Source organism: Plodia interpunctella, chromosome 17, assembly GCF_027563975.2.
Source record: "Plodia interpunctella isolate USDA-ARS_2022_Savannah chromosome 17, ilPloInte3.2, whole genome shotgun sequence".
Lineage (NCBI taxonomy): Eukaryota > Metazoa > Arthropoda > Insecta > Lepidoptera > Pyralidae > Plodia > Plodia interpunctella.
In genome coordinates this window covers 7,061,896-7,073,909 of record NC_071310.1, presented here as the reverse complement: position 1 = coordinate 7,073,909, position 12,014 = coordinate 7,061,896, and the positions used below count along the sequence as shown (strand labels likewise).

General features: G+C 36.6%; 1 protein-coding gene across 1 annotated transcript; it reads left to right on the top strand.

Moving 5' to 3' along the window:
• Positions 1–2,245: 2,245 nt before the first annotated feature.
• Positions 2,246–11,666, top strand: LOC128676983 (uncharacterized protein). The gene is made up of 4 exons (XM_053757480.2): positions 2,246–2,773; positions 5,256–5,504; positions 7,311–8,462; positions 8,550–11,666. The coding sequence occupies exons 1-4, from the start codon at positions 2,488–2,490 to the stop codon at positions 9,284–9,286; spliced, it is 2,424 nt and encodes an 807-aa protein (XP_053613455.1). The 5' UTR covers positions 2,246–2,487; the 3' UTR covers positions 9,287–11,666.
• Positions 11,667–12,014: the final 348 nt, after the last annotated feature.

The window sequence follows — 12,014 nt, the reverse complement described above, 5'->3', positions numbered from 1 at the left end:
TATAGGGTTGCAACGACATATGGGCAAACCAAATAATATCGATAATATAGAAGCTAAAATATCAATATTTGTACTATAATGATACGTAATATCGATGTCATATCCTGAACTTGTTTCTCTATTCTTTCGTTTTTCTTCTTGTGGCGTAGTCTTGTGGACAATCACAAATTAGGTACTTTATCATATTTTCGATCACCGCGTATTATTTTGATTTAAGATGAAAAGAAGTAAGCTCTGGAGTTATTTCCAAAAAGAAGGAAGTAATGCTGTGTGTATGTTGTCACGTTATCAAAAAATCAAGTGAGAAGCACTTATTCAGTGAACTGCATATATTTTAATTTAAATAAATTCGATACAATCTATATTGTCGACCAAAATAATTAATATTAACAACTATCGGTAATAACATTACCTCGATATTAATTATCTTATATTTTTATCGATATTACAACAACCTCACATCCATAACTCAGTCTCGCCAGCACAATAAAGTAAATTACCGTGATCGGGATTACCCGATCGATTTTTACCCCGATTTGGGATTTGGGTGGGGCATTTTTTTTTGTTACGTGTTTCGAGCGGGTGGGGAAAACCCATCATGGGCGACTGAGATTGACGCCTCAGACAGTGCCATCCGGACTCCTACCTGTTATAAAACCCCTTCCTCGCACTGGCTGATCCTCTGTCCACCACTAACAAGAAGGTTAGAGTCTTTGTCATTGGTGTAAATAATACAGAAAGTAATCTTTCAATCTTGATTTTTTCCAGAGATTACAAAATTATGTTTACTAATACTCTGTGCAGTTTGGTCAATTTGGAAGTGATTTTTTTATTGTTTTTTACGGGGTATACATAACCAGATTTGCGTAAAGTCTGGCTCCGAGTCTCAGAACCCTTTCATAACACTCTCAAAACCCAATGGAGAACCATTATACCCCAGAATCGAAAAACAAGAGTATGAATGGTTTCTAAATCGACGTGATATTGTTGGTATCTAAAAGCCACAGATACACTAGGGACCATGTCGGTCTTGACGCGCAACATATCGTAATTTCCTTTTAATTTCAATTTGCATGAGTGAGATCGACTATGTGCTATTTCATTCGAGTCAGTTGTAATGCGTGAGATAGAGTGAAATGTTGCCTAGTGTATTCGTAGCTTAACAATAACAAATAATTACACCTAACGCAATTTTTCTTCACTTACTAAATAGTTATTATTTTATAATGCTTTATTATATTTCCCGATGTTTTGGAAAACTTTTGAGTGCCAGCAACATTGAAATTCTTTAGGAATGCGTTTAATATTGTTGAAAAGATAAAAATTAAAATGGACAACCAATTATACCATTTGAAAACGAAATAATTTTAAATTTAACTATTGAATTAATTTTTGATCCAGTTCAATTCATTATTTTAGTAGAATAATTCTCTTCAAACGAACGCGTTCAATAAGCTTTGAAATTGAAACAACAGTTTGCCGTTTGCCGCTTGCTTGATAGTCAACTATCGATAGCATTTTGATAGACTATCGATAGTTTGAGAAAAAGCATTCTATAGTTTTGCTTAATATAGATAGCCGGTTTTGGTGCAATACTGTCATAAAAGCCCTTTTGTTTGCACCTATCTAACTAACGATACCTAGTTCAGCAACATTAGCATTAGCTACCTCTACAACTGTCACTGTTATAAAACAGTCAATTTTGCCCAACAAACATTCCTTTTCCTCATTGCATTGCAACAAACATATTGGCTTGACAAAATAGGTACCATAAGATAAAAATCTTCGAAAACTGTGGGATACGCCTCACGCTGTAAAATTTTCGAGCCAGTAAACTAGTCGAAAAAAAGCTCGAAACACTTCACACGTGAAGACTTATTCAAATATGGACTTCATACAGGTAAGATCTTAGTCAAAATCAAGTTATATCAGTTTATCACCACATTTGGCCAAATCATGCAGAACATAACCTAAAATAGGTTAGAATAGCCTAAAAGGTGTTAATAAATCCTTCCTTTTTTTCTTTAAACTCGCACCATAATTGCGTAGAAGGTATTTTAGGTCGTAAATTGAAAATTGGCAATGTTTGTTAACCCTAGTTGTACCAATAGCGCCACCTGCGCTGAGATTTGCGTTATATGCAGCTTCTAAAAATCATGTGACAAACATCAAAAATTGCAATGTTCATATGCCGCCTGGGTGGCTTCATTTTTATCGTTTCTCTGTGATCTGTCATTGTCACGTAGACAAATAGAAGAGAAGACACAATTTGAAGTTTAGTTGAAGTTGAATGAACGTCGGTCGAACGGACGTTCCGGTTGCATGGGATTATGAGTTGATGGAAGCGGTCGATTCAATGTTTTAAATCACCGTCCAGTCTATTCACAAATTTAAATTAGGTAGATCAAATTATTTAATAAGTGTAAAGTGGTTTCGTTATAACAGTGTACACCTTTATGACGAGTATCAGGTAGGAAATCGAGAGTGATGAAACTTCGTTTGTGTTTTTTGCTGTTTTATGTGTACAGTGCTGCAAGCAATGGAGATAGTGAGAATAAAGAGGAGACAAACAGGAAGAAAATAATTGACCAGTTGATGCGCGCTCGCACTGTGTTGCTTGATGATTATGAATTGGTCAAAAGGCAGGTCGCCACCGATGTATATATGTACAAAAATTACCGTTCTGTCTCAGTCATTTTCTACAAAATAATGAGTGATGTGAGTGATGCTCAGTTCACGTTTGAAGCAGAGGAGCTTCATTTAAATAATATTGGTAGGTGCACTGCTTGATGATTAGCTTTTCTTGTACATATGCCTAAATTCACATCAAATTGATTTTGGCCTATGTCTCCTCTAGGGCAGCTTTGGGGGAGTCTTTAGGATTAAAATTATATACCTTAATAGTTACTGCAACAAGAACAAATGTAACTTATTTATGGGGAAACTGCAATATATTGGTCCACTCATCTGCTGTTGTGAATGTAATAAATTTGGGACTTACTACATAATAATGTGTCTGTTTCTTTTTTTAATTCTATTATTAAACAGATAATTTATCACCATGGGATCGTAGCACATGCTGGGTCACTGGCTTTATTGATGGGTGGATTAGACACTTTTATTTAAATTAATGACAATAACATATCACTTTGTTTATCTTATCTTCCTCAAATAGATACTGTTTTAAGTTATGATTAATTTTTATGCTAGCAATATTACTTTATCATTAGTTTTATTCTCATTACCCCCTAATTACATATGCAAATTGGAATAGCTAATGATTTCAGAGCGGGATATCCCCTTTTACTTTTTTTACAACTCTGATCTTATCAGTATCACTTTCTTAGTCATAGTGTAATACTTAGTAATCCAAACACTGGGTATATAAAAGTGTTCACCTTAGAAGATTGTAAGAAGTATATAAGTATTCATGAAATATTGTAGTAACTAATGGTGAACCGAATACCTAAATAAATAAAAAAGATGAGTGTACATACACTTCTTTTTTATGCATGACTGAACTTTGTAAGCATGTGAATATTTGACCTCCGTGGCCATCACGCCGGACTGCTACACAAGATCCCCAGTCAGGTCAACATGGAAAAGGATCTTTTACAAAATTTTAAAATATGATACCTAATTTTAGGTATCATATTTTCGAAAAAGGGGTTATCTCCACCAATAGTTCAACAGGTTATTGATAAGGCAACACATATTATGTTCGATGCATCCTATGTAATCATTGATAAGGCAACACATATTATGTTCGATGCATCCTATGTAATCATTATCATAGTCTTCATGACTTCATGTATTTGTGTATGTATGAAGAGATTAATGAGTGTAGATGAAGAGAGAATTGAAAATCTGTTTTCTTGGCCTATTTCCACAGAAAATAGATGTTCCCGTGACAACGTACTTACGCGCGTGAAAGTCTCGTTTATTGTAGGAATATCGGAAAATCATCTATTAGCGTCCGCAAATTACGTAAACTAAATAGATCAATACAAATAATCGGAAAAGTTCAAGTAAACGGTCGATCAAACTTGCTCGGTTGTGATTTACTTCGAAAAAAATTAGAGAAAAAATATGAAAAGAATTTCGATTACGTGAGTTTTTGAGAATCGGGTTCCTATTCCTTCAGAGATGTACCTGTTTACAATCACGCAGCGCCTCGCATCTGCCACGCCACGAATCTGGCTCAACATTATATTAAAACAAACAATACATTAATACAATATCTTATCACAGTTCTGTAATCCTACCGATCAACATAGTTCATTGATATTTATCAATAGCAGCTGTTGACTTGCCTGTTTCCTGGCATGAGCAACATCCTTGTATAACGAATTCCGTGTTGTTTAGGTACGCCAACTGCACTTTTGAGATACTTATATGACGCAGAAAAGATTTAGGTAGGTGTTGGCGTATGGGTCCGCCCTAGACTAGGACTAATCCATATCCTCCCTCATGTCGTAAGAGGCGACTAAGGGAGCATAGCCTAGGCAGTTGATAGGTAACAATAGCATTCCCAAAGTGGGTTGACGTCAGCCAGGCCTATTGTAAAATCATAACGAATACACGTCACACAAAATCTAAACTTTGCGAAAGGATATTGTGAAACTGAATCCATTCATACTTCCTTACTAATGCGAAAGTCTGTTATGTTTTCGCGGCAAAACCGCTGGGCCGATTTTGAAAAAATTTGGATAAAATCTTTATGAGGCAAGTTCAAACAATTTAGAAAACATATCTGCGGGCAGTGCTGCACATATACTTAACTAGCTGCGCCCTGGGGCTTCGCTCCCGTGGGAAATTCGGGAGAAAAAGTGTGTTATTCCAGGTTTGTGTATGTGTTATTCCAGGTTTCGTAACAATCGGTCCAGTAGATTTTGCGTGAATGAGTAATAAATATACACATTCATCCTCATAAACTTTCGCATTTATAATATTAGTAGTATTCCAACAGCTAGTACGTATACTTAATTCCATACAATCTTGTTACGAACGTGCCACATACGCTTTTAGTGTACACGGGCCTTTAATCGGAAGGACAGATTATTTTTCTGACTGCCGCAATTAACGCATTTGCGGACGCTCGTTAATATACAAAAAAGTTTAACTAGCAAAAGTTTGATTATTACGGGCCGCGTGAGTGTTTGCACAATTGAGACACAATAGATAAATAATTGTCTGACCGCATAATTACAAAAGTAGACGTGCGGACGTTACTTAGCTCCAATTAAAATTTTCAGGCTCCTGCGATCCACAAGAGGTGATAGTCAACATTAAATACGGATCATATCCTGCGGTGAATCCTGACGGCTACGACTTCCCCAAAGGCTTCGTAGACCCGGGTTTGAGGGAAAGCATCCACTCATTTGAGTTCCATTCAGATGGGAAGAACAAGACGTACGCCATAGAGAACCCGAAGCCGGGTAACTGGTACGCTTTGGTGTACATCAAGTGGAAAGACCCAAGGACGCAGAAGGTTGAGCAGCAAGGTATGTCTACTGTTGGAAAATGTCAAATATTTTCACTTATAATAAAAAACTCAGTCGCGTCTTACTGTTTCTAAGCTTTCAACCACGCATTGTGTTTAGTTTAGACAAGCTGCCTATCCCGGTTTCGCACACACCTAAACCTTCTTCAGGAACCACACTATCTTTTGGTGAAAACCGCATGAAAATCCGTGCAGTAGTATTTGAGTTTATCGCGAACAGACAGACGCGGCAGAATAGGTGAGAATAAGGATAGAATAAACTGAATAGTTTCACTGTATTGGTTGGACGATTTATAAAGGTTTACACTACAAAACAGCCTATTTAACCGTGCGTAGCCGATTCGCTAGTTTTGTATTAATTTCAATTGCTTTTTGAGTAAACTGGATAATCACTAGGACAAAGGTCTGGCTATGTCGCTTCCGCCTGGTTCTGGCAGCAAAGCTAAAACTAAAAGTGCTTGCTTGCTTGATGTCGTCTAGGATGATGTGCAGGCCATTGATTTGGCGAGTACCTGAAAACCGTGCGAAGTGGAAAATAAAATGTAGGATAACGAAACCTGGGCTGCCTGCTTTATGGCAAAGCCTGCGAAGCTTTACAGGCACAGGAAGACACGTAACCGGATGGTTATTTCCTGTGCCATATAAAGTATACTCATTTATTCAGAGGTGTGCGAGATAAATTTCCTTCTTCAATGTTCATATTCAATATGACGCAATGGACAATGGCATAATTGTACGTGCACAAGTGAAGGTCTGATTTATATTTGATCTCTCGTGAACAGATTGATATTGATAAAGTGCGGTCCACGGTCGTACAGTGACATTATAGTTTATGCAATCAGCGCACAGGATGGGAGCGGAGGAGGACAATAAAATGAACATCTGCTTACACCTACCAGACTTAACTAGGGTTGCCGGACGGGATGACCGAAATATCTTGGCAAAATGTCGAAAAGTCGAGATTTCTGGATTAAAGTCGGTGCAAATAACTAGAACGACCTAAAAAAATATTTCATTAGGTCATTATATTTAGTACTATGTCACGAGAACTTGTTCCAATCGAAAGAGTGATGTGATCAACATTTCTATAATTTCATGTTTTGTTATTTGTCGGGATAGTTTGCATTTTGACGGGTTTTTGATATCATTTGTGAAATTTCAAACAATCATATACTGACCGTCTGGCAACCCTAGTCCTACCTCGCGTGAACACGCGAGCCCGACGACGGATGTGTTCTGTTGATAAGCAATTTACAACTACATATATCTCGTAGCTATGTACATTATTATATTTAAAGGAATTGTCCTAGATACTTAATAACTGAATATTATAAACGTGAAGGTTCGTGATAATGGTCGAGGGTCAGTTACTTTTTCACGCAAAATCTTCTCTGTATCATGTGGAGCGTTTTCCCGATTATTGCCCAGCCTCATTTTCCATAGACATAGTGTACTCCACTTTGGTTGCAACTTCGATAACTGCAACATCATTCAATAAGTGTACTGAGGTACACCTCCGCAAACAAGTTTATTTGTTAGTCAAATTAAAAAAACCCCGACTTTCAAATTTCGCTACAACTTTTGAACGGCTGAAACGATTTTGATCAAACATATCTAAGAACCACCGCATAAAAATTAGCTATCAAATAAAAAAAACAGACACATAAGTGCGGTCAAACTTATAACACCCCTCTTTTTGCGTCGGGTGTTAAAAAATGTCAGTCGTGTGTTAAAATTTCAAAATTACTCACGCAGGATTACACCGTGCATGTAAACTACTTAAATTATATTCTTATACTTTTTCCAGATCTCGTACCTGATTGCCAAACAATTTTGTATACCGATTTACAAGTGAAAAGAGATCCAGATATACAATTAATAGATTGTTACGAAGGGCTCACAATAGACTACGGTCAAATACCTGAGATTTACAAATGCATGGCAATAAACAGTGTAGATCCAATCGTGTTGAATTTGACGGCTCCTCCAGTGTACTCCACAGATTTTAACATCACATTTAAAGTTCAAGCTTTATCACTGCCTTCGGATGATAGCTTCATAATCCACTGTTATTTTGATCCAAACGTGAGCGTCGAGCAAACTATTACCTTCTACCCTTATGCAAATGAATGGCACTACATCGAAATAAACCACACCCACGACGTCAATAATATAGCAAATTGCGAGTCTTATCTCAGAACTAGCGAAGAGGACGATGTCGAAAACGATACAGTTCTGCTGCTCATGAGAGATGACAGAGGCAGGTTCTTTACTTTTGACTACGGCCTACCAACCACTGATTTGCACGATGCAACCAGTTTAGTTAACATTACTTCTAATGAAATTAAAGTCCTCAAGTTCAGAGTCAACGATATTTTAGATATAGGTGGCTCCTTAGCTATTGAAGCGAGTTTACTTATGAGTCTAAAGTATTACATGGGATATAAGAGAGAGCATAATGATAAAAGTTCTTTGATAGCATTTACAGAAGATAGTCAGTATTTTAAAGCAGTCATTTGTATGGATATTGGTCATAGCAGCATACCACTGGAGGACGGCCGTTGTAGATTTAACGATCAAGTGAGACCTGCTCTATTTATTTTGAACAGCACTGATTCTGAATCGATTCACCGCAAAATTATCATTCCATTTCCTGAAAGTGGCACTTGGTACTTGAGTATACGACTGTTCTGCGACGAAACCGTTTGCCCGTGTCCCACATCTGATAACGGCACCAAGTATTATGTGAACGCGACCGCTTCTGATGGCCGAATTATACCAGTGAACACTACTACTGAGAATTGGAGGGAAGGAACTTCGGAGTGCAATTCTACTGTGGTATTGTCCATATCTTCGTCTTCTTGTATCGATGGGCGTTGCAGCAATCATGGAACCTGCCTGTTCAATACATTCGGGGGACTGGTGATGTCCTACTGTGGGTGTATTGCAGGATACGGAGGTGCGTTATTATTACTTATTAAATTAAATCTTGTTAAAAATGTTTCCTGTATATATGAACTAACTTATTTCATTTGGTGTTTTTCAGCTTGGGATTGCTCGGACGATTCAAGAATGGACAGCAAACTCCACATGCTTGTGACGGTGCTCTTTCTGACTCTAAGTAATCTGGTGCTCTTCTTCTCCATCTACTCGGCCGTCATCCGACTGTACTACACCGAAGCGATGATCTATGCTTTCACCATGGTCTTCTCAACATTCTACCATGCGTGCGACGCGCCTATTCACGTCGCTTACTGTATCCTCAACGGCAACGTTCTCCAATTTGGCGATTTCTACTGCGGCATAATGTCCTTCTGGGTAACTTTATTAGCTATGAGCATAATAGGTGACAAGTTCAGGTCCTCGTTGCAATTAATCGGGGCTTTGATCATTGCTCTATTGACAACGTGGAACAGACATTCCTTTATGGCGTTTCTGATACCGGTGGCAGTCGGTGTGGTCCTCCTTATAGCGTCCTGGTATTGGGACTTTAGGAAATTACGCAAGTGGAAGTTTCCCAGGTCATATTATAAGATTTACCTGCCATTAGGTCTAATTTTAGTGTCGATAGGGCTGATCTCTTTCGCGTTCTTACAGACTGAACAGAATTATAGAGTAGTACATTCATTTTGGCATATGATTATCGCTGTGAGCGTTGCATTTTTACTACCGGATATTAAAAGAGGGGAGGGGCACAATCCGTTCGTACCGAGTCCAAATTATTGTAAACTACCATCTTGTAGATTTTTCCGTCGGCCGGCCCCGCCTATCGCGCAAGATTAACATGGAATTAAGTCTGTGGCTCTTGAGTTAATAAACTTGAATTAATCAATCAGGCAGGGGCTTGGGTTATTTAAGCCCTGTTGTCAAGTAGTTAGTAAGGCAAAGTTTATGTTATTCCTTAAATGTAATGATGACCTGAACCGAATTATCCTTAGCCCAGTGGGGTTTAGACTTCGACCATGACCTTGAAAGTTAATCGACTCTCCATGCGACTCCGCCCCGCCAGGGCGTTAACCTGTGCTAACCGTGTAGGTTATTTTTGAATATGGCGCCTAGATTCATTAACGAGAACGAGAACGTAAAATATCACGCAATTTTTGCAAACTATAAATATATCTATAATAAAATTGATACTTCAGTCTGAAATTTAAATAATCCACAATGCCATTTTTTTTTGTTATGAATATTTATTCTCAGAGTTGACAAATTGTTTTTTAAAATTACAGCTGAATCTTCTAAATGTTATAGTTTATTTTTTAAACGGACCCCGGGATTCCAGGTTTCATAGCCGCGAATGAAACCGGGAACACGCACAGATGAGAGAGAGAGAGTATGACAGCTGTTTCACCTTTTTCTATATTTAATTATATTTTAAGTGATTAGTTATTTTTTATTATGCTTTTATGATTGTAAGATCAAAATAATGTTAACTGTTTTTTTTTTATATTTTTGAACATTTTTCTTGTATTTTTTTGGAAGATTAATTTATGGAATAATTTTTGTATTGACTGTAAAATTTTAGATAATTAACACCGGCAATTATTTAATATTATATATTACAGTACATATTATTATTATTTTCCAAGGTATAAGACCATTTATTAAGGTTTTATATTCAGGTACTTATATGTTTCCATTTATGTTATGTAAATAAAATTAGTTTTTTAATCAATCATCAACAATTATATTTTGTGTTTTGAGAGTGCTGATTTATGCACTATTTGCATTAATTTGGCAACCAGTAAAAAGTAATTAAAAATAATTATACACTTTCACGTAATTATATTATCAAAATTCGTTAATGTTGATGCAAATAAATAAGCAGATAATACAAAGGAACGATAAAGGAAGGATAATACAAAATGAGGACAATGCATTTCTTACTAGTCATCTGCAAATTTATATTCTTTCGAGTGCTGGATATATTTATTCGTTTTAAATAATATTATACACGTGACAATATAGAAATAGGGTAAAAGTTATGCAATGATACAAGACTGTATTCTGGAGATGCTTGTGCTTTCGGCAATGCCAGATCTAGTCCAACGACAAGATGGTGGCAAAGTGAGATAGATACAGAATGTCCTATTCCCAAAAGGCCATTGAAAATTTTCCTATTTTATAAATATGACCTTTCGCGAATGCGATTCATCTAAAGCGGCCGTGTAATATCCGTCTCTTTTGTGAATTGGACGTTTTGGAATTATAATAATTATGTGATACCGTACCAAATATGGCGTAGCCTTGTTCTTGTAGAATTAAAGATTTTTTTTGTTATCGCCAGGAGGTTGGAAACATTGTTTTTATCGGATTTTTCGGATTAAATTTAGAAGACATGCATGCATTACCGTAATGTAACGTTTAATGAAAAACCATTCAAAGTCTAATCCGACTCTTTCCAGCAATAAGCCTAAAATTGACTGTTTTTATTTTGCTGTAGATTGTAAAGACAAAGGATTTTTAACGGAACGACATGTTTTTGACATTGCAATACCAAATATAATGGTCAAGATTGCTTGATAAACACTCAGCATTATCAGCCCGAGAGGACACAACACAACGCCTTCATTTATTTTCCTCACTTTATTGCATTTAATACATCTATGCTTTATTGACACATTGTAGGTAGGTTGTTGATCTCCATGTTTTTTTCAAGTTTCTGGAGATTATAGACGATTATGTGCTGATTTTATTCCAGAAATTAGGAGTTACCATAATAAGGAATTCAGTGTGTCCCACTTGAACAAATATAATATTAATAATTTAAATGTTATTAATTTTGAGAGGCCGCCGCCGGCAATATGTCGATCTTTCGGCCTATAAATAAAAGATTGGCCACGTTATTATAACCGACTGTAGCGCCGCAGTCTGCGGGACTTTAAGTAAATAATAAATAAATGGATAGTAAATGGACAACACTCAACGGCCCATTCTAACCACTAACTTGTCTCGCGAGTTATTTTAATATCTCACTGCAAGTTTGTTAGTATTTTGCGTGAGTTATTGTAAAATTAAATTTAGAAAATATACTTTTGACGTAATGAAATTCATGTAGCTATATTTCTGAATCTGTTATTATCGTGGACAGAATAAACTATAAATATTGGCATTCGTTTCGCTCATATAAATATAGAAATTTATACAAGAGAAACGGTTAATACATGAGAAATAATGGGACAGCCAGCGCCATTTTGTCCCACATCGTGTGCTCGGATTTTTGCAACGCCTTTGCAACTTTGTATGAGATAGACCGCGTAGTTGTATGAAATCTCATGTAGCAACGTTAGTATTCAGTTTTCTTTGTCTTTGGTTATTATAGACTTACTCCGTCATTCATCAAAAGGGTAAAGCATATTTTAAAAGCTGAAGTATGTTTTGTCACTGTGGCACTTTACAACATTTGCCATTGACAGAACGAGACAAAACATACTTTAGCTTAAAGTATGCTTTAACTTTTTTTATGAATAACAGGACCAATGTAAAGTAAGCCTTATTTTTTTTATCTGTT

Excerpts from the sequence above, each read along its gene's own strand:
- LOC128676983 (XM_053757480.2), top strand. The coding sequence starts at position 2,488 with ATGAAACTTCGTTTGTGTTTTTTGCTGTTTTATGTGTACAGTGCTGCA. Across the intron at positions 5,505-7,310 it reads GCAGAAGGTTGAGCAGCAAG|ATCTCGTACCTGATTGCCAA; the intron begins GTATGTCTACTG and ends TACTTTTTCCAG. Across the intron at positions 8,463-8,549 it reads GTGTATTGCAGGATACGGAG|CTTGGGATTGCTCGGACGAT; the intron begins GTGCGTTATTAT and ends GGTGTTTTTCAG.